The sequence below is a fragment of the Leuciscus leuciscus genome (genome assembly GCF_965113295.1).
Source record: "Leuciscus leuciscus genome assembly, chromosome: 14".
NCBI lineage: Eukaryota > Metazoa > Chordata > Actinopteri > Cypriniformes > Leuciscidae > Leuciscus > Leuciscus leuciscus.
This window is the reverse complement of record NC_138738.1, coordinates 19,207,167-19,233,834: the sequence shown is the minus strand read 5'-3', so window position 1 is coordinate 19,233,834 and position 26,668 is coordinate 19,207,167. Positions and strand designations below refer to the sequence as shown.

The 26,668-nt window shown below is 36.6% G+C and overlaps 1 protein-coding gene across 5 annotated transcripts in view; it reads left to right on the top strand.

Moving 5' to 3' along the window:
• The window catches only part of kif1aa (kinesin family member 1Aa), a 74,163-nt gene that overhangs the window by 15,182 nt on the left and 32,313 nt on the right, over positions 1-26,668 (top strand). For 4 of the 5 annotated variants that reach the window (XM_082136052.1, XM_082136051.1, XM_082136054.1 and 1 more), the window contains exons 4-17: positions 12,054-12,127; positions 12,243-12,422; positions 12,758-12,826; positions 12,994-13,172; positions 15,376-15,487; positions 15,692-15,769; positions 17,351-17,416; positions 17,538-17,555; positions 18,245-18,323; positions 18,410-18,488; positions 18,897-19,039; positions 24,291-24,424; positions 25,139-25,218; positions 25,332-25,407. In XM_082136052.1, the coding sequence (XP_081992178.1) occupies positions 12,054-12,127; positions 12,243-12,422; positions 12,758-12,826; positions 12,994-13,172; positions 15,376-15,487; positions 15,692-15,769; positions 17,351-17,416; positions 17,538-17,555; positions 18,245-18,323; positions 18,410-18,488; positions 18,897-19,039; positions 24,291-24,424; positions 25,139-25,218; positions 25,332-25,407 (1,367 nt within the window). Of the gene's footprint in view, positions 1-12,053; positions 12,128-12,242; positions 12,423-12,757; positions 12,827-12,993; positions 13,173-15,375; positions 15,488-15,691; positions 15,770-17,350; positions 17,417-17,537; positions 17,556-18,244; positions 18,324-18,409; positions 18,489-18,896; positions 19,040-20,328; positions 20,368-24,221; positions 24,425-25,138; positions 25,219-25,331; positions 25,408-26,668 lie in introns of all 5 variants that reach the window. The other variant, XM_082136050.1, reaches the window with a different exon arrangement.

The following is a 26,668-nucleotide window of genomic DNA, read 5'->3' as shown; positions in this document are numbered from 1 at the left end:
GTCTCTTCACCTGAGGTAGTTCTTGATGAAATGTGGATGTTTACATCAGATATTGAGTCAAAAAGAATTGCAGTAAAAAGCCATATGCCATTTGTTATACCATTTGACTATTTGTAAAAACACTGTGCACATATCTGTACAAAAGGATCCTCATTATAGAGGATGTAATATTACACCACCGTATTGTTGTACAGCTCAGGTCAAGGGTTTTACGAAGGGTCTGGCAAATCTGTAAGCCTTGTTGCATATGTTATTTTTGTTATTTTTGCGAGCTGAGCTAGTGGGGCATAATGTAAATATGACATTGATAACAGTGAGGATAAAAGCCCAATACACCAGGCTCCAGTTATTTTGTTTTAATGGGCACAGAGTAGACTGTGAACCTTGAATAATGGAGAAATGAGCCATCAAAAACAGCAGTAACACTTACTGTCATTGTAAATGGATTGTGTTTGTCAACCTTGTCATATTTCTAATATTTAGAGATGAACTACGCTGCTCTGACAATATTTTCAAAATCACATCTGCCATCAATTCAAGCAGTAATGGAAAAAATATCTATATAATAGTATATTGTAACTAAAATTATTGTCACTCATATATATATATATATATAGTGACAATAATTTTATCCATATTGTCAGTATGTCCATATTGTGAGTTTTAGCGCATATCCGAACATATTAATATGTTCATAAATATCCATGAAAATCTATGAATAATAATGAGTCTAGGCTAGTCTATTAGACATTGAGGACATTAAGTGCACTTATCACTCTGTCAAAAAAATATTCAGCATCACTCTCACCATTTACAAATGAATTCTGACGTTCTTGAATACATTAGCACATCTTCTTGATGCATTGCTAATTTGAACATTTGAGGTGAATTCAAATGCACAGCTGGTAGTGCCTAATTAAGACAACTTTGATTACATAAGGAATCTTAGGATCTTGATAACTTTTTACTATTTAATGAGTACATTCCAGTTTGCCAGAGGATGTTATGTGCATTTCCACCCTTAGAAAAGTGAGGATTATTCTAGTATCTGCTTCAAGTTGTTTTTTTCTATGGTTTTTTTCTAATAATGACATTTCGAATCTCAGCCAGCATTGGCACAGTATAACATTAACTTGAAATGCTAGATTACCTGCACAGACATCGTGTGTGGTTTGCCTGTGTCTATTCAGAGTCCACTCAAAAGCATCCTTTCAAATCCTTCAACACAATCGTCAGGCACCTTAAACACAAAGGCCCAGCGGAGTGGCGTAATGGAAGAGATCTATTCAAAATCTAATGTTAGAAACAATCAATTGTTTAACATGTTTGACCCTGTTTTTGTTGTGCATGTGGATTCTGTTGGTTAAAGGCACCTTACTCGAATCACAGAATCTAAAAAAATATGCATTAACACACGTGTGAATAGTTTTGTAGATTGCGGCCTTTTTCTCCTTTGAAAGGTAGACTCGGTGTACGGTAAGAGGGTCGATGATGTCATGAAAGAGCCTTTCTAGTCAGCAGTAATTTGGAGAGAGGCCAGTCCCAGTCTCATTCTGTGGGTGTAAATAACTGGTTGTTAGTGGGAGTCTGAGCCCAGAGAGTGTCTTTTGTGCTACATGCCGGCTGCTTTGTCACCGCTGCCAGCTTGAGATGGGTCAATAGCCGAGTTCCCACAAAGCTGTAGAATGGCGGAGAGCTGAATGATTGACAGCTCTGACTGGTTTAAGCCACCCTGCTATCACTGAGGCACCATTGGGCCGCTCACATAGGCCTTTAAGTTCTTATAAAGGGGTTTCCTTTTCGTAGGAAATTGTCTCATTACTGAACCACTGAAGATTTTAGCGCTGTTCCCTGCGAGACAACTAATGTAAGATTCAGCCTAATGGTTTCTAACAGCAAAAAGTCTTCACTGACACAGGCTTTCATTTGTTTCAGCTGTAAATTCTGTGTGATGTTCTCAGTGATACTGTGGTAGTTATACATGTGGTAGAAGTCCATTTATAAAAGATAGTGAATTATCTATTTGATAAATCCTGAAATGGAAGAATTTGATTGCCATGTTGATCAAAGCACTAAATGATGCTCCCCTGATCACATCACTCACATAATTCCCTTCCCTTATATTGATTGAGAATGGTGTGCTTGGCAATGGGGTCTTCAGTCTTTAATAGATTAATCTGTGTTATATATATGGTCCTTTATGGTTGTGTTATTGCAGTATAATCCCAGCGAGATCTTGGGTAAAAGCCATGGAACACTGTGTGACATCAATGATCTTTTATTTCAGACTGTACAATACACATTGCATAGGAGTTGTGCCGAACACAGCACGAAACAACACAACACAGCACAAAACAACAACACAACACAGCAGCACGAAACAACACAACACAGCACGAAACAACTCAACCCAGCACAAAACAACACAACACAGCACAAAACAACAACACAGCACAGCACAAAACAACAACACAACACAGCACAAAACAACAACACAACACAGCACAAAACAACAACACAGCACAGCACAAAACAACAACACAACACAGCACAAAACAACAACACAACACAGCAGCACAACACAACACAGCACAAAACAACACAACACAACACAGCACGAAACAACACAACACAGCACAAAACAACACAACACAGCACAAAACAACACAACACAACACAACACAGCACAAAACAACAACACAACACAGCACAAAACAACAACACAACACAGCACAAAACAACAACACAACACAGCACGAAACAACACAACACAGCACAAAACAACAACACAACAGCATGAAACTACACAACACAGCACAAAACAACACAACACAGCAGCACAAAACAACACAACAAAACAGCACAAAACAACAACACAACACAGCAGCACAAAACAACAACACAACACAGCAGCACAAAACAACAACACAACACAGCACGAAACAACACAACACAGCAGCACGAAACAACCCAGCACAAAAACACAGCACAAAACAAAACAACAGCACGAAACAACCCAGCAGGAAATGAAACAACCCAGCACAAAAACACAGCACAAAACAAAACAACAGCACGAAACAACACAGCATGAAACGAAACAACACAGCACGAAACAACACAGCATGAAACAACTCAACACAGCAGCACGAAACAACACAACACAGCAGCACAAAACAACACAACACAGCAGCACAAAACAACACAACACAACACAGCACAAAACAACAGCACAAAACAACAACACAACACAGCAGCACAAAACAACAGCACAAAACAACAACACAACACAGCACGAAACAACACAACACAGCAGCACGAAACAACCCAGCACAAAAACCCAGCACAAAACAACACAACACAGCAGCACGAAACAACACAGCAAAAATACACAGCACAAAACAACACAACACAGTAGCACGAAACGAAACAACACAACACAACACAGCACAAAACAACACAACACAGCAGCATGAAACAACACAACACAGCACAAAACAACACAACACAGCACAAAACAACAACAGCACGAAACAACCCAGCAACAAAACAACACAGCACAGCACAACACAGCACGAAACGAAACAACACAACATAGCAGCACGAAACACAGCAGCACGAAACACAGCAGCACGAAACAACACAACACAAAACAAACAAAAAAAACACAAGTGAGCATATCACACTAATTGATCAAGAAATCTCTTTTTTTTTCTACAAAAAGAGAAATATTTTATGATCCCTGAAAAGTGTACAGTTTGAACTCGACTTAAACAACATTGTGGTAGATACCAGACCATACTTTCACAAAGTGAAAAGTATCATCTTGTTGAAGTAGTTTTCACCTTCCTGAATAGTTTTCATTAAGATTAGTCTGATCACATTGTTTTAGTCTGCATGATCACCTAGCTATTAATGGTCAAATGGAGTGTAGTCAGCTGGCTATAATGAAAAATCACATATCTAACTCACTGTAGTGGAAAATGATATAGTCAGCTATATTGGAAAAGGTTTTTTATTATAAGGTCACTAGTCACAGTGAACTTTTGTTTGACCTTTAATAAGTGTATACACTGGTTACACACATTCACACTCATTGAAACTTGAACCCAAAATCTCCATCTCACTGCACACACACAAACGTCAGCAGTCGCCACGTCCTCTTCTGGGTAATAAAATCGATTTAAAAAAAAACCTCCTTATTAGGTTTGTGCATTTACCGCTTCAGCCATGACTCATGTAACAACTACTGAAATGGTGGACATGAATCATTGTCATTATTGAAAGCAGAGCAAAGGAGAGATGATGAGAGGAGAGGAAAGAGGTCTGATATTGACCGCACAAGACCATTATTGACAATTTACCCATTTATATATTAAAAGGGTTTGTAACGCAGTTTGTTGTTATGGGGAGGAGGAGGTGGGAACCGGCGAACATTTAAAGACATTAATAATAAAATAAACAAATACAAAAGGAAAGTAAAGACAGCAGCCCCTCACGGACGACTGCTGTCACATAAATCACAACATAAATCCAGGCCTGTCCTCTCTCGCTCTTCCTTTATGCTTCCGCCCCTCTGTGAGAGATAGGAGACCAGTGTGTCGCGCAGGTGTCGTTCATTATTATTAATCACGCCACCTCGTCCTGCTCGCCACAGTGTTTTAACAACATACTTCATGCTGGAATACAACGGATCAGGAGCATGAAACCAGACACCATGACTGCTATAAATAATTCAAGCAGTGGCATCTCAAGGTTAGCAATATTAGGACTAACTAGGTTTGATTGATAGGACTCCAAACCCATCACAGTTTCCAAAATGTGACCTGCTTGCCTCCTATTACTACATTTACATATCAGCGTTAACATTGTGACTACTCTTAACCAAGAGCCATTTATTCAGCTTAAAGGGATAGTTCACTTTAAAATGAAAATTCTGTCATCATATACTCACCCTCATGTTGTTTCAAACCTGTATGAATTTCTTTCTTCTGCTGAACAGAAAGGAAGATATTTAGAAGAATGTCAGTAACCAGACAGTTTCTGGGTCCCATTGACTTCCATAGTATATATTTTTCCTACTATGGAAGTCAATGGGACCCAGAAACTGTCTGGTTACTGACATTCTTCTAAATATCTTCCTTTCTGTTCAACAGAAGAAAGAAATTCATACAGGTTTGAAACAACATGAGGGTGAGTATATGATGACAGAATTTTCATTTTAAAGTGAACTATCCCTTTAATGTCTGTTGAACTCTTTAAAAACAAAAAAAACACACAAAAAAACCCCCACATATAGCCTATATTACAAAAGGTATGTTTACACATTCTTATCAGTTTTCTATTATTTTTTTTACTAAAAACTGCATCAAATCAGGGCAGAACCCTAACAACAAGAGTAGATTTAACATGGCAGTGCTTCTATAAAGGTGACGCATGATGTCCCCTGGGCTATGTGGTGCTATTATTATAACTCATATACTCTTATGTACAGATGGTACTGCACTGCCTTAGAGACAGATAGACACAGATGTATAGACTGGTTAAAAGGGTCTGTCCCTTTTACCGACACAAGTGAATGAGTTATTTCAATCCAACTCCTTAAGTGCGGTCGGCCATTTTAGAATAGAGCTTCCTGTTTTGAATGACGGGGCCGCAGGATGTTGCTTGATGTATGTGATGTTCAGATTCACGTGCTCAGATGTTTTTTGATATGGAGCTATATGAGAGTTTAAATTAAAAACCATATAATTAGGATATTTCAGCCTGTTTTTAGAGAATATTTCTTTCATATGAATTAGATTTGCTAATTGTTGGAGCCCAGTTGTCCAATGGGTGTTTTAGTTAGCAGAGGAATTGATTTGTTTTCAGGCATTAGCTTTGCTTGAGTGATATCATATAAAACTAGAACAGAGCTTTACAGGAGGGATTATACAATGACATGTCCTTCTGTTACTCGGCAGCTGTGTGTGCGTGCGTGCGTGCGTGTGTGTGCGTGTGTGTACGTGTGTGTGTGAGAGAGAGAGAGAGAGAGAGAGAGTGTCAGAAATATGTTTTATGTTGTATCTAAAACTGTGGTGCTGCAACTAAGAAGTGTTTTCTTGTGAGATTGCTGGGCTATTGGCTTTTGAAATTAATTGCTTCAATCACAATTTTCTTTACATGGTATTCTGAAACCTTGATTTTTTTTAAAAGCAATTAATCCATTTGTTTGAATGATTTGTTTTCTGTTACTATTTACTCCCCTCGTATCTTTCCAAATTCATATTACTTTCTTTCTTCTGTGTGCTTGAGCACATTGCTTTGTTTCTTTGTTTGTGTTGGGCATGTGTTCCTCTCGTCCCGCCTCCTTGTTTCCTGTTACCATGCCCACTTGTTTAATCCTTGGCTGTGTCCGAAATCACACCCTATACCCTTAAATAGGGCACTATTTGAGGGGACAGCCATTTGTAGTGGTGTCCGAAACCATAGTGGACTTTATCGAGCGCACTCATTCAAATCCCATAATGCACCGCAATAACGAGTGTACAACTGATGCACACTCAACGGCTAGAGAATACCCACAATGCACTGTGAGGGTCGTGCCAAACGAATGAAGATGGCGCCCGGAACTGTTTCCACCCATTTTCGAAACCGCTTGTCCAATGTGGCTACAGCGTTATATCATTCAGGGATAAATTCCTTTTTAATTGATTATTAAATAGTTTAATTAAGGTTTATACATGCTAGTTTCCATGACAGAGTTCAAGATAAATCCAGTTTGCTAAGTTTTAAATTATTATTAAACGGCAAGCACAAAGTGTGCAAAAGCGGCAGCCCTTCCGTTGCACTCGGGCTGTGTTTAACTCCACATTTACGTGAACTTCCCTAAGCACTTTCCCTCAGGGGAATCCCCACCGCCATTTTGAAGCGCATTCAAATTCATCAAGTGGACGAGGGAAGTTTATTTGGACAGACCCTCGACCCGTTGATTTTGACAGAGGGAGCGAGTCTACTAAATACACACCATGATTGTGACGTCACAGCAGCTCGTGCTTAATTTTGTTATTTTGACATTTTACTGCATTTAATTTTTGTAGCTACCTTAAGCTGACCGTTTTTTACACAGTTATAGTTTTTTGTATTGTTCTCATTTTTCGTTTGTGTATTTTTTTAAATATTTTATATTTAATATAAATACATTAAAATATTAATATTAAATATTTGTTTATATAATTTTTAACAGGTCAAGCATACATACAGGCCTATAGAATGGTGGTAAGCAATTGTATAAGGGAAAATATATATAAATAATAAATCAGCTCCATAGCAGATTCCAAGTGATCAAGGGTTCCATTTAAATACATTGCAAGGGTTCCGCCAGTAGTGAACACTCGTGCAACGTAAGCAATGACACAGGCCTACATCCAAGTGAACGAGACGGAGGGAAGGGCATAACATTTTTTGACTCAAACGCCCCCCTCAGTGGTTCACTCACTCGTTTTCATTTACTCTTTCAAGTGGACTATATTAGTGGAGAAATGTAGGGAATAGTGGATGAGGGTATATGGAGTGATTTGGAACACAGCTCTTGTTTAGTCCTCATTAGCCTGGTCGTGTTCATCTGATCCTCATGTGCTCTGCTCCATATTTATTGTGCTCCTTTCCCACATGTCTTTGCTGGTTCGTTGTGTGAATTGTGTGTGTAGCCTACTTCTCTTGTGTGCTTGTTAGTCTACGGGCCTTGTTAGACACTGCTACTTTAGTCTTTTCCTGCCTTTTCCTTTTAGTCTTGTGTTTATTTCCTTTTGATAATTCTAGTTTTTCTTCAAGTTCAAGTCAAGTCAAGTTCAAGTCTTTATTTTTTGCTTGCCTTTTATTTATTTTTCAACCTACCTAGTTCCCTGCAAGGTTCCAGTCTTGTTTTGATTTCCTTTGCTTGCTGTTCCAGTTATTTATTTCTAGATTTTCTTTTAATTTCTTGTTTATTACTATGGTTTTCTCTTTCTTTGCAAGCTCCAGTTATATTTTAGTTTCTTTATTTTGTTTTCTCTAGTTATAGTTCTTTTCACTTTTTATTTTGTCATCTCTTGTTGTCTTGCCTTGTTTTGTTAAGTCTTGTCCTGTGTGTGTGTCGTGTTGGTCCCTGCCCTGCCCTGCTTCATGTGTCCTTCCTGGTCGCTGACTCTCCTGACCTGGCAGCCAGTCTGGGGTTTCAGCGGTTAACCAAGCCTCTGGTTCCTTGAGCCGCTGCCTTGTCTCCATCGTTGCCGTATAAGCATCTGGAGCTCCTGTTGTTTGCCCTGCCCTATTGTTTGGACTGTTCTTGCTTCAACAATCTTGTGCTATGTCTTCTGTTGTTAATAAATATCACCCCCCTCGCTCATTCTGCGTCTGGGTCTACTTACTCAGAACCGTGACAGGATCAGGTCAATTCACGAAGGAATCATTCAGACCGGTTTTGTGAGCTTGATGAAACCGTTCAATCTCGAAATAACTTTTCAAAATTTGGAATAAAGCACATTACAGCTATAAGTTTATTATATATTTATTTTTTTGTGTCCTTTTCAAAGCTCAGTTTCAGTTAACACATTTTTTTTTTTTTTTTGTTAGAATTTTGTTTATAACAACACTGACTGTCCCATTCAGTGTAAATGCATAGAATAAAATGGCCAGCACATTTGGTTAAGTGTCAGAGGATGTGTTTAATTTGTAATGTCATGAGGGTGAGTAAATGGCAATTGTCATTTTTGGGTGAACTTATCATTTAACAACTTTAAAGCTAATTAAAGGGATCATTAATAAGGTCATATTTGCAGTTGATGTCCCACACACTTAAAAAAAACAAAAAAACATTACAGTATTTTTTACTAGTGTAGGCATTTGGGGCCTCATTTCTAAAACATGCTTATGTACAGATTTAAACGTAAAAATCTAAAACTAAAATCCACGGCAACATTCAAATGTATAAAAACGGTCTTTGCCGTGTAAAAGTGCTAACTGCTAAGCGCCACGTCGGGGTCTAAGCAGACGTACGCACTTTGCCGCTCGCAATTCTCAAGCATTTGGATTTTGACTGGTTCTCTTTTATATGTTACTGACTTTTATTAGGGCGCTTTTAGGTGGAGATCTAAAACCATTCAGCTGTGCACAGTTTCAAGTTCATTTGAAATGTATAAATTTCATATCTGGAAGAGAGGCGTACGCTCTGAATCACACGTAGGCCTACACACATTGGAGAAATTATCGTAAATGTAGGATGGTTTCTACGCAACCTTTTATAATTGAGGCATGTGAGCTTTCATCATGTTCACTTTAAATAATGTCCTTATCTAGGTCATTTTGGATTGTATAGAAAATAACATGTATTCAATGATGAACTAATCAAATACGTTCTATTTGTTGAGTCTCCAGCGTCCCTGGAGAACCAAGATTAGAGTTTGTTTAATGCAGAGAATCCTTTTCAACCTATTGACTCTCTGAAGGTCATTCTTGAATAGCCGTTTCTTTTTTTAGGTCAGAACACTTTGTGTGGATTGAACTTAAATTCATCACATTTATCTTGTTTCCTTTTTGTTGACTGTGTTAGTTTCTGTAAAGCTGCTTTGAAACCATATATATTGTGAAAAGCGCTATACAAATAAATGTGAATTGAACTGCAGTTTTATACATGGGAAAATACCACTGAAAGCTTATGTATGTGTGTGTTCAGAAAAGTTTTCCTCATCACTGACTAAATTCAATTTCTCAGTCCAATAATGGTTGCTCAACCATGTACTGAAAATATGTGTACTTGAAATGTCCTTTTCATGGTTATTGCGCCTTTTTGATTCATGGATGATTAAGTATATTTAATACAGTCTACTTAAATGGCTATTTTTATGTGGTTTTGGTATTTGGTCTTGCACATCCTACCATATGGCCGCTGAGATGTATTTCAGAACAGAAACAGTATGTTCTGCTCATGCTGCCTGTCAGACTCCTGACTGTAGCGTCTGTGATGACGTGTGGGTTGGGTGTGAGTAAGACTGACGCAAGAGCAGGACCGTTCTGTTAATAATGTTCTGATATGCATGATTTCAGTGATGTGAAGTGTTTGAAATTGCACAGTTATCCTTTATGTTGCTAGACAAGCAGAGTCCATTTAAATGATGTTTCCTCCATGATGCACTCAGTGTTTTTTGCGATGGGCTTCTCTTGTAATATGGTTGTGCATTCATTTAACACATTTTTAGTGGGATGGTACCAGTTTTCTCAAGTGAAAAGTATTAATTTATCTGTGTTTATTACATGTGCTTATAGTATTTTGCAAAGAAACCTCTCTGTTGGCAAATTGAGCTTCTAAAGGAAAGTTTAAGAGGAGCAAGTTCATTTAATCCTGTCAATCACAACACAGTATTTAAAAATTCAAAAGGCCGCTTGCCTTATTCCTAGGACAGTTCTTTCAGCATGTGTCCACCCCCCCCCCCCCCCATCTTCACCTTTATTTTATTCATTTGAATGTATTATTTATTATTGATGGAGTTGTCCAGAGGAATATTTAGAGCCTGAGTTGAGTCTCATGCTTGAGACCTCCATCAAGGCCAGCAAACTAAACATGTTTTTTCTTGTATCTCACTCAATGATTATATGAAATATGAAGTCGGGAAGCTTTTTATGGCTGGGTAACACAGTAAGGTCTGAATACTGACCTTAGATGTAGAGACTTGGTGTAATTCTTTCTAGCTCTTATAAGGCTCGCGCTCGATCAGCCCAAAACCGGCATCCGACCAGCGTGGAAGGTCTTTACGTGTTACTGTCCTTTTCTCGAGGCAAAGTATTTTTTGATTAAATGCAATACATTTGAATATGTATTTTCTCGTTATTTCATCTGACTCCATAAATGTCAGGTAAATGTATCATGCCAATTACATAATCAATTCAAAGATAATCGGTACGAAACATCAAAATCTCTGGATTAAAGCTCTGGAGATGCGAACCCAACATTAAAATACATGAATTCTTTGAGGTCCTTCAACATCATGGGCTCATCTGAGTAACAGCAGGCCCCGAACCCCTTGCTACATTCCATTATATAGACAGACCTCTTTCACATGGAAACATGGCAATTTGCATTCAGAGGTTACACCTTTTGGGGGGTAGGAGACCATTTGTCTAGGGACCACCTTCCTTTGTGTGCCAGTTATCCCTAAACTCTTAAAAACCTTATTACCTTTTGTTTTACTTATTTGGACATTTGTACCAGTCGCACTGAGACATTTCAAATGATACTAAATATGTATAATACTCTATGTTAATCATTCACATTAAACCATATATTCTTGGGTGAGTTTTTGGTGATCTTCGCATGGGGGAGAAGGAGAGGGTGGATCATGTTGTCCAGAATGATTTAAGACGTTCCAATGATCATCTTGTGCTTCGATGGAAGCAAGAACATGTGAGGTTTTGTGCAAAATATAAATGTAAATATGTAAATGTAAAAACATACATTTTACATCATAACCGTTTTAACGGTTTAAATTGTTCAAAATAATTGTCAGGTTTTGAATTGCAGATTTAAATGTATACAGCATTTCAGTTTTCAGCTGAAAATGTAAAACTTTTTATGCATTTTGGCCGCTCATTTACTGACGTATGAGACTTCATACTTCATTTACTGACGTATGAGACTAAAATTTTTTTTTAAACGTACCAATCTTCAACTTTTGAATGTTAGTGTATATGGTTTATGCACCTATATAGCATTTACAATACAAGTTCAAATGACTCAAGTCTTCCCATAAAGACGTCATTTTCATTTACACCCATTACCATATTTAGATGAACATAATTACTAATTTGTGATTTGTGATTCTTCCCTCTCTGTGATGACTTTCAGTTACTGCTAGTGGGAGGAGCAGGGTTTAAAAGCACATCCGTGTGGACTCGTTTAAACTAAACTACAGTGACTCAGCACTTTCTGCCACTGTGTGGCGGCCATTTAGTGGCTGACAGCAGAGTATTGGGTGTCCACTCAGGATCTCTAGCATGTTTTATTAACCTTACTTATTCTCTGCCATCTTTTCCTTGTCTTTCAGCCATCATCAACCCCAAAGCACCCAAAGAAAACAAAAGCTTCAATTTCGATTACTCCTACTGGTCACATACCTCGGTGAGCTAGAACTAGTTAAAAACTTTGCAGTGAAATGCACAAAACAGAGATATTTTGCTTTTAAAGTCAGTCTTCAAAACATCAAAGACTTACATTTTTCTTCATCTATTCACAGCCAGAAGATATCAACTTTGCCTCCCAGCAGCAGGTGTACAGAGACATTGGAGAGGAGATGTTACTTCATGCCTTTGAGGGCTACAATGTCTGTATTTTTGCATATGGCCAGACCGGTGCCGGTAAATCCTATACCATGATGGGCAAACAGGAGAAGGACCAACTGGGGATCATTCCACTGGTAAAAAAAAGATGCATGTACAAGCAAATATGAAGAGGATTAATCGTTTCCAAATATCAGTTTCAACACTTTTATACAATTATTAGCTACTTGAGTGGCCTTTTTGTGTATCTAAAGCATATATTGTCTTTCCGTCACTGGCACTGCTGTATAAACAGGACAATGATAATGCTTTCAGAGGCAGTGTGAACGAGATCAGTTCAAACAGAATTAAACGACAAGTCAAACACCAAGCGGACCAGTGCACATAGTAAAAAACAAAGGATTATTCACTAACTAATCTCTCTTTATTATGTCTGTCTCTTTCCCCTTTTCTCCTTCATACTAACCGTCAGCTGTGTGAGGACCTTTTCACCAAGTTTAATGACAACAATACTGATAACAACATGTCCTATTCTGTGGAGGTAAGATTGGGTCAAACCCTGTTTTCTATTCTTCTGTTTGGTTCCAAATCTTTGTAGCATCTCATTAACACCCTTTTTTTTTGTAAATTCTGTTTGTGATTTTTGTTTCAATTCTCATTTATATGGTGTTTGTGCTTTTAAACAGGCTCTTATTTTTGTCTTTCCAGGTTAGTTATATGGAGATTTACTGCGAGAGGGTACGAGACCTTCTGAACCCCAAAAACAAAGGAAATCTGCGTGTGCGAGAGCACCCATTACTGGGCCCATATGTAGAAGATCTGTCCAAACTCGCTGTCACATCATATAATGACATTCAAGACCTGATGGACTCAGGGAATAAGGCTAGGTATTCTATTCTATTCTATTATTCTATTCTATTCTATTCTATTCTATTCTATTCTATTCTATTCTATTCTATTCTATTCTATTCTATTCTATTCTATTCTATGCTATGCTATTCTATTCTATTCTATTCTATTCTATTCTATTCTATTTTACTCTACTCGACTCTACTCTATTCTAATGGAGTGTTCATGTCATGTCTGTATTACTGTAATTACAATTTTTCAACTAGTAAAAACTTTAAAAGTGTAGTTATTCTTTAAACTGATCAAAACTGACTGCAAAAACATTTATAATGTTACAAAGTTTTTTATCACAGTTTCCAAAAAAAAAAAAAAAAAAAAAAAATTAAGCAGTACAACTGTTTTTAACTTTTACATTATAAGAAATGTTTCTTGAGCACTCAGCATATTATAATTTCTGAAGGATCAGGTGATACTGATTACTGGAGTAATGGCTGCTGAAAATTCATGTTTGCCATTACAGGAATAAATTACATTTTAAAATATTAAAATGATATTAAAATAGAAAACAGTAACAAAACAGCCAACGAAAACAACATAAGATACTTCTTTCAAAAACATAAAACTCTTGAATAGTATTGTGTTTATTAAACACAAAATTAGAAACTCTGGAATTTTGTGAAAGTTCCAAATGCTCTCATTTGATTGTCATGAAATAATATATATAATTTCATTATAGCCAGTGTTACTTGGTGGCTTTTCTTTGTTTTTAAACATTTCCTAAGAGTATATAGAAGTGAATTAATGTATTCATTCTATTATTATGCTGTCATCTAAAACAAAGTCGCACATGGATTTTGGCTTTTGGATTTTGAGTGTTGCCATAGTAACAAATAATTCCTGGGTCTGAGTACATAAACAGCTCAAAGTAGAATCTCAGACTCTTGTAATTACAGGAATTCTAACACAATGTGAAAGCATTTCTATTCTATTCTATTCTATTATTCTATTCTATTCTATTCTATTCTATTCTATTCTATTCTATTCTATTCTATTCTATTCTATTCTATTCTATTCTATTCTATTCTATTCTATTCTATTCTATTCCAGAAATAACCTGTGATTGTTTTTGCTGCACAGACCTGTGGTCTCACTTATTGTACAGTCCTGGTCACATTTGTTTTTCAAGGTCTTCATGGTCCACATTGAGAGGAAAACAAATATTTACTTATTATTCATGCTTATCATCATAATGCCATGGAAACAAATGGATCGTTTAATTCCAGGAGGCATTATGTTTGTACATTCCTGTTTCCTCAGCTTAGTGTCACTCAACAGTTCTTTAATCTCAAGGTGTTGAGATACATCCCTGCCAATACTTTACACCTTCCTCCTACATGATACATTTAGCCTGTTATGTAAGTTGATGGTTTGGCACAACAGACAGGAGATAATTGAGTGGAATACATAATTAGGAGGTCTAAAGTTTGCACCTTTTTTTTTTTTTTTTTTGCGACATTTTAAGTTACTGTGTCATCTAAGATCTATCGGAATAGAATTTTAGTTGATGAATAAGCACTACCATTTCAAAAGTTTGGTGTCTGTAATATTTTTAAATTATGAGATAAATGTCTTATGCTCACCAAGACCATATTTATTTAATCTAAAATACAGTTAAAATTTTTATATTGTGAAATATTATTACAATTTAAAATAACTCTTTTCTATTGTAATATGTTTTATAAAGTAATTAATTCCTGTATAGGCAAAGCTGAATTTGCAGCAGTCATTACTCCAGTATGGAAGATTTCTTATTGTTATCATCAATGTAGAAAATATTTGTTCAACTTAATTTTTTTGTGGAAATTGTGATTTATATTTCTTCAGAATTATTTGATGAATATAAAGAAGACTGTTTCAAAACAGTTTTTACTGTCAGTTTTGATCAATTAAATGCATCTTTACAGAATAAAAGTATAAAAAATGTTTTTTAATCTAACTGACCCCAAACTTTTGAATGATATTGTACATTAGAGAATGGATCTGAATACATCAGAGAAACATTTTGATGATCATTACATTTTAGTTCAGGACCAGATGATTCCCAAAGGCAGAAGTTAGTGCAAATGCTTTGAGATTATGATATGTAGACTTGTGAGAAATCTAAATCCACAGTAATACTTCACATGAATTATAATCTGAGCACTGAATGAAGTTTCTGAATGGTGAAATTCTGTTATCCAGGACAGTAGCTGCCACTAACATGAATGAGACCAGCAGCCGTTCTCACGCTGTCTTCAACATCATCTTCACCCAGAAGCGGCACGACTCGGAAACAGATAACACTTCAGAAAAGGTACGTGCTGCTCTTGCATGTTACAGACCCTGTCTAATATACGGCTCAATTTAGAGCATGAGGCTCGGCCACTTGTTTCCCATCCTTGCACATTAGGGATGCACACACACGCACTTTTTCTCTATGGCTGATGTGAAAGGTGATATGGGCTCGTCCATTTCTCCAGCATGTTCATTATTGACCTCTTCTGAACCTCTCTGTTAGGTCAGCAAAATCAGTCTGGTGGATTTAGCCGGCAGTGAGAGAGCAGACTCCACTGGAGCCAAAGGCACACGGCTCAAGGTGAGTTTTTTTTTTTTTTTTTTTTTTGCTGTCCAAAGTCACTTCCCATTTTCTATTGTTCTTTCATGCTCTCTAACTCCCTCAGTATCTCTGTGGCCCTGTTTACACCTGGTATTAAGATGCATTTTGGTGGATTGGATCACAAGTGGACGACACCAAATACAGGTGTAAATGGGGTCCAAAACGTTTTGAGCTTGTCCACTTTCGACCACTTCCAGAGGTAGTTGAAAACGTTCGAACGTTCGAACAGCCACAAAAGGCTGCCTGCACTCCGCCTACTGACCTAATGCGTAAAAAAAAATAGAAACAGAAAGGGCACTAACACATAAATAGAAGGGCACTAACCAGATGGGATTTAAACTTTGTCGACTAAAGACCTAAGTTTTGTTTGATAAACGTACCAGGCTCAATGTTCTATCACCATTTCTGACTTGTAATGGCTGTCAGAGCAGAAGCAAAAGCTGCTGCTCTCCGTATGTTTTCCGTTGTCTCCTTTGATTAGATTGAAAGATCTGAAAAAGCCCATACATTTACCCACCCATAGACCCTCCCCTCAAAGAAATCAAGACAGAAGTGGTCGAAAGTGGACAAAAGAGACAGATTAAAACACCAGGTGTAAACAGGAATGTGTCTCTCTCGTCCGATCAAACTAAATTCTTCTTAATTCCAGGTGTAAACAGGGCCTGTGACTTCCACATTATTGTACCCACTCTGTATGGCTTTTCACACTTGAAATAGTTAGCCCTGGGTCATTTGTAAACCCCGGGTTAAACGAATCTGGGTTATCTTTTCATATTGCTCATAATTTACCCAGATTCATTTAATTTATTTTATTTAACAAATAATCCTTGGTATTCATACACTGAAGTTACAAACTGTAGATTCCTAGACTCTGGGTTAATTTCCTTTTTTGCATATTTGCGGTGTCAGTACGTGACCTGTTTACACAAAGTTCTAGCACTGATTGCGTATATTATATACTATATAAATGCTGACTGTCATACATTTTTTCCTGAATTGACTTTTTAGACTATAAAGGTAAAAATTAAAAGGTCTCTACAGTATTTCACAATTGACACGTTTTCCATCACCATTTGACTTTTTCCCCTCGAACGCTGAAATGACAGCGAACACACAGATACAACACTCAGTGTTTCTGTGATTGGCCAATGCATGTGAATTTGAGGCACACTGTTGTCTAGCCCTTATCATTCTAATACCGCTTCGCTTTGTACTGTATGCTGGGTTAGTACAGCAAAAACTTAACCAGTAACCCCAACAATAACCCTTCTCTGGAGCAGGGTTTCATAATCCTGAGTAAAAAAAAAAAAAGACTAAATTACAAGTGAGAAATGTTCCTATACCTGTGGGTTATAAGCCGGGTGTAGAACAACAGTGTGAAAAGCCTTTGTGTGTCTAATTCTCTTCACATACTTCCTACTCTCAGTGCATTGAGAGCATTTTGACAGCACTTCTATTCATTCTATCTTAAATATAATCTAGTATATTGAAGAATAGTATCTTTAGTACTTTGAGTTTGGGAATTGTAATTATTTTTTTCTACTTACCCTTCCGTCCCAGGAAGGAGCAAACATCAATAAATCACTCACTACCCTGGGAAAAGTCATTTCAGCTCTGGCTGAGGTGGTAAGTGTTTTGTTTTGCTTTGAGCCTTGAGGATGTTTGATGATTTATTATTTTCAACATAAAAAGTTCAATGTGTGTCAGTTTAATCACCTGCAATGTATTTTATCACTTATTTTTGCAGGATTCTGGCTTAAACAAGGTATAACACTGTTGATCAAATTTCATCTGTCTGTCTGTCAGTCATTTATTATACACTACCATTCAAAAGTTTGCTGTCTGTATGATTTTTATTCAGGACGCACATTCAATTTATCAAAAGTGACAGTAAAGACATTTACAATAATACAAATTATTTCTGTGTCAAAGAAGTTATGTTCTTTCTAAACTTTCTGTTCTCAAGGAATTCAGAAAAAATTTATCACATTTTAAATTTGGACAAAAAATATTAAGCAGCACAACTGTTTTCAACATTAATAAGAAATGTTTCTTCAGCATCGAATCAGCATATTAGAATAATTTCTGAAGGATCATGTGACACTAAAGAATTAAGTAATGAAAAATCTTGAAATGAAATTTCAATTGAATGAAAATCACAGAAATAAATTATATTTTAATAAACAGAAAACAGTTATTTTATAATAATATTTTTAATAATATTCCACAATATTATTGTTTGTATATTATATTATTTTGATCAAATAATCATATCCTTAATTTTTACAAAAATAACAAATAAATCTTTACCAACTCCAAACTTTCTAACAATATATAATATAATATAATATAATATAATATAATATAATATAATATAATATAATATAATATAATATAATATAATATAATATAATATAATATAATATAATATAATTTTTTGTCTTTTCTTCACAGAACAAAAAAAAGAAGAAAGTGGAAAATTTTATTCCTTATAGGGATTCGGTACTGACCTGGCTTCTGAGAGAGAACCTTGGTATGTATCAAAGGTGTTCTGTCGCATGAAACAGGATAATAATATATTCTCGCTCTTGAAACAATTGACCTTTTGACCTCGTACAGGTGGCAACTCTCGCACTGCAATGGTGGCCGCTCTGAGTCCAGCCGACATCAACTATGATGAAACGCTCAGCACTCTCAGGTATTCTGCCTCAGTAAAACACCAGTTTTGTCATTTTTTTCTCTCTGTCTGAGGTTTGTTAATGAGCTGACAGATATAGCAGTATGTTACATAATGAGAATGTTCCCGTTTCCTCTCCGCACACCTGCCTCCCTCTTGAAATGCCCTTCAAAGATGCTGGTGTGCAGTAACACTGCTGAAAAGAGTAATTGGGCACCTATCAGAAGTGTGTGTGTGTGCAATAGAGTAGAATGTCTCTTTAAAATGGATTTTTTTTTACTTTATAATACTGTATGGATATATGTATGTACAATATATATATAATGTGATAGCCAAAAGAAAAGCAACATTGTTAAAGCACAATTTTGTATATATATTACCACTTATTTATTCTGCAGTCACTCACTAACAGTTGTGTGTGTTATGCAGGTATGCGGACAGGGCTAAACAGATCCGTTGTAATGCTGTGATCAATGAAGATCCTAATAACCGTCTGGTGCGTGAACTGAAAGAAGAGGTGGGACGTCTGAAGGACCTCCTCTATGCCCAGGGCCTGGGTGACATCATTGAGAGTAAGACCATTTGCTTTTTATCTGCTCTGACACCACCTTCTATTCATTCTAAGTATTTCATCAGACAGTTAATGTGACTCATTGACTGCTATTTCTTTCTGGTACTGAAACATATATTACTGCAAATGATTTATTGTTCTGTTCCAAATCCTAGTAAGCTGCCTATAAAACAGCATTTTAAGGCACCACAGATGGCAAAGGCTGTTAAAAAAAATAGACAACTGAACTTAAGTAGACTGCTTTCTAAGATTTTCAAATGAGTGTCAGTGCAGGGCATTATTTTTGCACCCCATGAAGTTGATGTCAACATAAGCTGCTTCCAAAATCACTTACTATATAATACACTTGGTTCTACTTTTGGTTTTAAACCTACTTCGCCACCATTAAAAAAATAAGTTTATAGATGTTTAGAATTTAATTTAGACGTACTACGTCATGTGACCTACAGGGTCATTTATGTCGCTTCACTGTCATTCACAAATTCTCTCCTGTGGCTTCATAGTAAAGTTTCTTTCGGTTGCGCACTTCAGAATCTCGCTGGAAGTAGCAAGTCATTTGAGTGCTTTTCGCCTAATGTTTAATAAATACTATAATTTTGACAAACTGTACTACTCATCTCACATACTGTTTTTCACCCATATACCTGTAGTATGGAAGTAGGCATATTCGAATGCAGGGGTAATGTTCGAAATGTGTACATTTTTGAGATTCCTTGATGTTCTCTTAGAAGGCAGCTGCCTATGTAGGTTGTAGACAGCAAGGAGGCTTGTTAGGTTTTGGAACAGAGCTTTTGTCTCTATAAGAGATAGAAGAGAGTTGCAAAGATAATCATGGATGATTAAAATTAACACACACGCACGCACGCACGCACGCACGCACACACACACACACACACACACACTATGTCCACTATTTAAAAAACTCACTAGGTTCCACTGGGTCCTCTACTCTTCCCTGTGCACTCCTAACTCTATTTCTGTTTCTTCTAATCACTCGTTTCTTTTCTCATCCTATCGTCTCTTGATGGTGATCCCAGCGGGGAAATGCCTTAAAACAGACGGTCTGGAGTCCAGCCCTCTGGGTTTGGTACAATTCAGTGTCAAGTGACTTTCAAAAGTCTAGTTTAGACTCTGAATGTCCTATGAGCACTTAAAGTCTTCTTGTGTGAAACAATGAGTCTCACTTTCCTCTCTCTTTTTCTCTTTTTTTTTTCTGTATTATTCTGTATATATATATTTTTTTTCTATATTATTCCTCTTACTCTTGTTTCTTCTTTGTCATTCTCTCAGCATTTCGGGGGCCAGTTGAAGATTTTGCTGGTTTGAAATGTGTGTTTCTTGGGCTCTATCTCACTCTCTTTTCTACGCTTTTGCAGTTTTTATGGATAAAGCAGATCTCTGCAGCATCAGGGTCTATTCAAGGGTTTGAGAGAAAATTCATACTCTCTCAACATACAAAAATCATATCAGAGCCATATCCAGTGAGAGCCATAAATGTTTGACTGTTGAGCTATCAAACTATTTTTCTTTTTAGGTGTACTTGTAAATATTTTAACTATCTTTTGTAATTGTTGATTTATGAAATATCATTATATAAATACTAAACATTAATATATTTGCTACTTATTTAGTATCTAATATATTAATAATTATAAATAATATAGATTAGGAAAGTTAGGATAGAATTAATAAAGTTGCATTTGTAATAGATAAACATAATATAGTCTTCTAATAATCTAAATGATTATTACTAAAATGCAATTTTTGGAATATATAATATAATGTGATTATTTGGCAGTTGCTTTTTTTCTAACCCTGGTTGCTGTTGTGGTTTCTGAGCTGAAAGCTGCTTTATCTAGTCTGGTGATGCAGGGCTGTCTCCCTCCCTCTCTCTCTTTCTCACTTCCTCTTTTTCGTTATCGTTCTCTTTTGGCTTGCAGTGCAGAGCGGGATAAATGTGATGTCACACTTATGAGCTAATTGATCTCACTCATCCACTCATCTGTCATACTAGTGAATGTTCTTTAGCTGCCCTCTATTTACATATGCTTTTCATTGAATAAGAATTGTGTCTTAATGCTGAAATCAGTGGACACCAAAGTGTCTGCACACTTTAGCCACTTTAGCACACAATATTCTACTTTTCTTTACAATATACAAAAAAAAAAAAAAAAAGTTTTTGCTACCTGAAAATTTTATGTTTAGTCAACTCAAATATCTAAGTGGTCACTTAGTACAACTTCACATTTCAAGTTGGTTAAACTTAAAATGTTCAGGTAGCAATACCACTTACTTTTTTAAGTTGAAACAATTTTTTTTTTACATATTTTGTAATCTAATGAAAGGAAATTATTTTTTATGTGACTTCCATCTGAATAGGACACAGTTTGCAAAAATCACACCATAATTGTAAAATCAGAGATGCACAAAAAAATGTACATTCAATTTAATATACAACATGCACTAAAATTATCCAGGACATAGGACTAAAGGCCCTTGCACACACTCAGTCCGAAATTCGCGTCCGAAATTTTCGCACGTTAAAAAATAAATACGACCTCACGTTGTGTCAATCATGCTTGTACACTGCCTCCGAAACTTTCGCCCGTCAAAAAAAAAATCGAATCAGGTTCGATTTTCTGCGTTTTTCGCATCCGTAGCAAGCATTTTGAATGGTGTTTTGACAATTCAGAGCCACCGAATCACGAAAGCGAAAAAACGCATGCGATAATTTCGGGTTTGATATCTGACTGCATTTTGCAGTGGGAGGGACTTAGTGCAGATGTGTGTTTGAGTGACAGCTTGTGTTTTCTTTATACAATGTCTGCCTGTTGCTAGCTGCTGCTTTATTAATGGCTGAACATCAAACCAAATGCTTCTTAATGTCAGATGTAACACAACTCAACTCTTTAAAGCAATGAATGTAGGCAAGGATAATTTATGGCCTTGTTCGTGTCGATTTTTGAGAAGATATAGACCATTCCAAACACGTCCAAACCTGCAATTGTTACATCAAGAATCTATTTCTGCATGTCTGCCTAATCTAATCTATAATAGTGTGCCAATAGTGATATAGATTATATTCAGACAAAGAGTAAACAGAAAGAATATTCTATTTGTACTATGGATAAATTGTCCATCAGTAATAAGTGGCTATTTGTGCTTTCAGACCTGGGACTGGCCAGTCATGAAAAAATATTTTTAGTGCATTAATGATTGCATTTGCTCTGTGTGTGATGCAGCCATTATTTAAACCCGAGATGGATGTAGAGAGGGGGTAAAGCCTTTGTTAACCTCCTGAAGGGAGGTTGAAACGTATTGGCACACAGCACTGCTTTGAGCAGAAAGTATTAGCTGAAGTACCTTTCTTCAATATGCATTATGCAATCCTCTTGTATGAGCTGCTATATGCTTAGAAGAGCACATATACATCTTAGTTTGTTTAGTCATCCGTCACCAGAGGCCATGTCTTCTCACGTTTTGCCCAAGATACTTGCCTGGTAGCTCTCTTAGGAGTGTAGTAGCACCGAGTAAGCACTCTGTTGCCATAGCAGCACTGTCAGAGCTGAGAGATATTATTGTGCCGAAGGTTACAGAGACATTACAAAGACAAACTATATACTCTATAGAGTATATGTTTATTTAGCCACTTATATCCAGTGTTGCATTTCAAATGATATTAGCATAACTGTTCAGCTAGAGATATATGATATTTAGTGGTTGGATAGGTGGATATCACATGAAATGCTGACAGTGTCTCTAAGTAAGAGCAGCGTGGGAGGATATTTCCTGTGTGTAGCTCACAAGATTTGTGAATGCTGTTTTTTAACAGACGTAGGATGTAAATTTTACTGTCAAATGGATTTTACGAGGGTATAATTGAACTGGTAATGGAGGTTTTACTGTGGTCAGCGATGACGATCATTCTAGTTAGTTGATGACAGTAATGACAGTCACTGGCTTTTAGCAGAAATATGAGCTCATTGCTAATGTCCAGATGTACTACAGTCAATATTTGCTTACATAAAGTGTATGTTAATTAGTATGAGAGATGGACCATTGCAGTCATCAACCATTTATTTACTTTCTAGTTGTTTGCGGGGGCGGGGCAATTCTTCTAGACACCATTTAATTGGACAAAAATCAGTGTAGTGCAACATGAGTCATCAAGATTTTATGTATGTTTTCTTGGAAGAAATTAGATTTTTAGTGACTAGCATTCAGAAAACCTCAAATCCATGTATATAAAAGCCACAAAACTCAAAAACCAGAAATGAAAATTCTGTTATCATTAAGTCACCCTCATGTCATCCCAAACTCGTATGGCTTGCTTTCTTCTGTTTAACACAAAATAATACATTTTGATAAAGGTTTTACCTGTGTTTGTCTGTATACTGAGTGTCAGTTGGGTTTCAAGGTCTAAAATGAGCATATAGCTTAATTTGACTGATATAAAGTTTTCTGAAGCGGCTTAATCAGTTGCATGATTAAACTGAGATTTAAGTCTTTATTCGCTGTCATATCGAATAAAAAAAATAAAAAAACATAATAACGTTTGTCTTATGACATGCGAGAGCCAATAAGTTTTGATATAACTTGACGTTTGATTTTCATGTCGTCATTTGATGTAGTTTAAATCCAAGGCTTGATCAATTTGAGTAAACGATGACAGAATTTTCATCTTTAAGTCCAAGAACGAATTGCCATTTAGTTGCTTGAACGGACTAACACCATTATTCTGCTCAATGTACACTAACACAACTGGTGTCAAATAACAGCCCAGATCAATGCATGTATGCCTGTTAAATATTTCAGACATGGCTCTCAGGTTGCTGTCATTGGATGGTCGACGTGTAATGTCGAAGTGTTACATTGCGCTTGAGATGGCTGTCTCTGTGCTGCCGGGTGCCTGCGCTAGAGCTCCTATTTTATTTCCGCTTGTCTCCTTTACTGGGCTGTGACTGTCTGTTCTTTCTTGAGCGTTTCTCCTCACATGTGAAATTTCTTGCTCTTTGAATTCAAATTTATTTCAAGCTACAAGTCTTTCTCTGTCTTCTTTTCTCTACCTTTCCTTCCTTCTGCTCATCCTTTTCTGTCTGCTTCTCTCTGAACTCTGTGTCTGTCAATCCCTGCCTACCCCCCCCACCACAACCCCCCGCACCTCTCTCCCCCTTCCCCGACAGACATATCCGATTACAAGAACAATAACAATAGTGGCCAAGCTGTCAATCAAAGAGGTGATCTCTCCACAGTGACCAATGCTATGACGGGGATGAGCCCCTCTCCATCTCTCTCCGCCCTGTCCAGCCGGGCTGGTTCCATCAGCAACTTGCACGATCGCATCATGTTCAGCCCAGGGAGCGAGGAAGCCATTGAGAGACTCAAGGTGACTGCCATACAGTATAAAAGCCTGACAACACTGAATGAAAGCCTCCAAATATAAATCTGACAAATATCTGCCTCCAGATATTAAGGGATCAACTCCAGATTAAAGGGATCTTTTCATAATTGTTTTTACCTACAAACTGTGTTGTTATTATTAACCGAAACTACAACTATTAAGAATAGTTTTTGTAATAAATCTTAAATGAAAGAAAATATCAATATTATATTTAAATATAATAACTTACTCTACTATAATACTATAAAACTGACTGTAAAATACAACTAACACTGTAATAAAAATGACAAAAAAAGCTAAAAATAAATGAAAATGACAAAAGCACTTCAATCACTAAAACAAACTAAAATCAAAATTAAAAAAATATATATAAAAAAGCTACACTTCTTATAACTTTACCTTTTAAACTGTACCTTAAACTGAAAAGAGATTTCGGAATGAGCTGTTTGTGAGGCTTTGATTGCATTAATAAAACTAAGGTAGTGTTTTTGTACTAGGGAGGGAGTGTTGAGGTCTTAAAGGTATACGGTACTATATTAGTAAGTATTCCTGATATGATACCTTTAATACATTTTTTTTTACACCTCATTAATTAAATCCAAAAGCTTTGCTGATGTACGTCTCACATTAATAAATCTAAAAAACTACTATGAACTTGGTGGCATATTTTAACTTGAATTTGTTTGCAATGCCAACTAGGAAACGGAGAAAATCATTGCTGAGCTCAATGAAACGTGGGAAGAGAAGCTTCGCCGTACAGAAGCCATCAGAATGGACAGGTTTGTTATATGAAGCCTTATGTAATGATAAGCAATTTTACGTTAGTGTTAGTTATGCTATTGTCATAAACCTAAACAATAAGTTTTAAAAACATCTAAATTGGTTTTCACAGAGAAGCACTGCTGGCCGAGATGGGTGTGGCCATGCGTGAGGATGGAGGAACTGTTGGAGTCTTTTCACCAAAGAAGGTAAAGTCATTATTAAGGCTGTAGGGAGAAAATGTATGCAGGTGGAGGTGGACCACATGATAAGGCTATGTTGTGTTCAAATAACTAAATAAGCCTGTGAATGTCTTTACGTTCCCTTTCTGGAAGCCCTCGCAGAGAAAACCTCAGCCCGTGTTTATAGACACTGTTGGGCTGTTCTCTCCCAATGAGGTTGGTTGCCATGGATACTGTGTGGTTGCATCTCGATTCTCTCAGAATGTACCTCTGTGTGTTCTTTCCCCATCAGAGCTCTTTTAAACGCATCTCTGATCTTTATTTAGGGATCTGTTGCTGATATGAATGCCGATGTGCTGCAATTCCTTCAAGTCTTTATAGTAAACTTTAAAGCAAACTGCTGGGTGAATGTACAGCAGACTTCAGATCTCAAGCATCATGCCCTATGATGCTTTTAAAGGCTTTCCTGTCTGGAGACTTACTTATGTGATATCTAAATCGAATCGCATGCATTTTGATGGATATCAAAATTTAAATCTTATTTTCCTCTTTCCAAGGTCGTACAAATACATTTTGAAAGTGCTCGCAAGGCATTGCTACGGTATACAGCACTTTGGCTTGGGTTTAAACCATTGATTCCAATGATTAAATTCAGAACGGTTTAATGCGTAGACTACATTTGAACTTTAGTTTGTAGATAATTTCAGCCTTTTGTGGCTCTTTTTGCCCCTGTGATTCATACTTTTAAGTTTTTTTAAATGTTTGAAAATCTCCCATTTGAAAATGTAACCATCAACAATGAGACTATTTAAATATATGTCTGCTGAATTGCAATTGGTCTTCTTTCTTATGCTTGGATACAAATTGTGATTGGACTTTTTTCATATATTTAAAGTAACCATGAAATCAAAATGGACAATTCTTATATTTTATGGAATATTGGGACAATATTGACTCCCCTCAAGCAACCTGTCACTCACAATGAGATTGCAACAATTAGCAAATGATCCAACAATCCAATCAGTTCCAATCAGATCCAATCAAATCTCGTCCTACATTTTGTCTCATTCGAGAAGCTATTTCACTCAGAAATATATGTCACAATAGGGAGGTTCATGCCACAAGACTTTGATGTGGCATTTAGCATTAACACAGAACCAAAGCCTAGAACCTAAACTTGCCTGAAACTTTAAGACTAGTCATTTGCTGCCTTGCAAGCACTGGTATTTCTTTCTGGAAATGCAAAAATAGTTGAGTCTGTAAAGTTGATTTTAAGTATGTTTGGGCC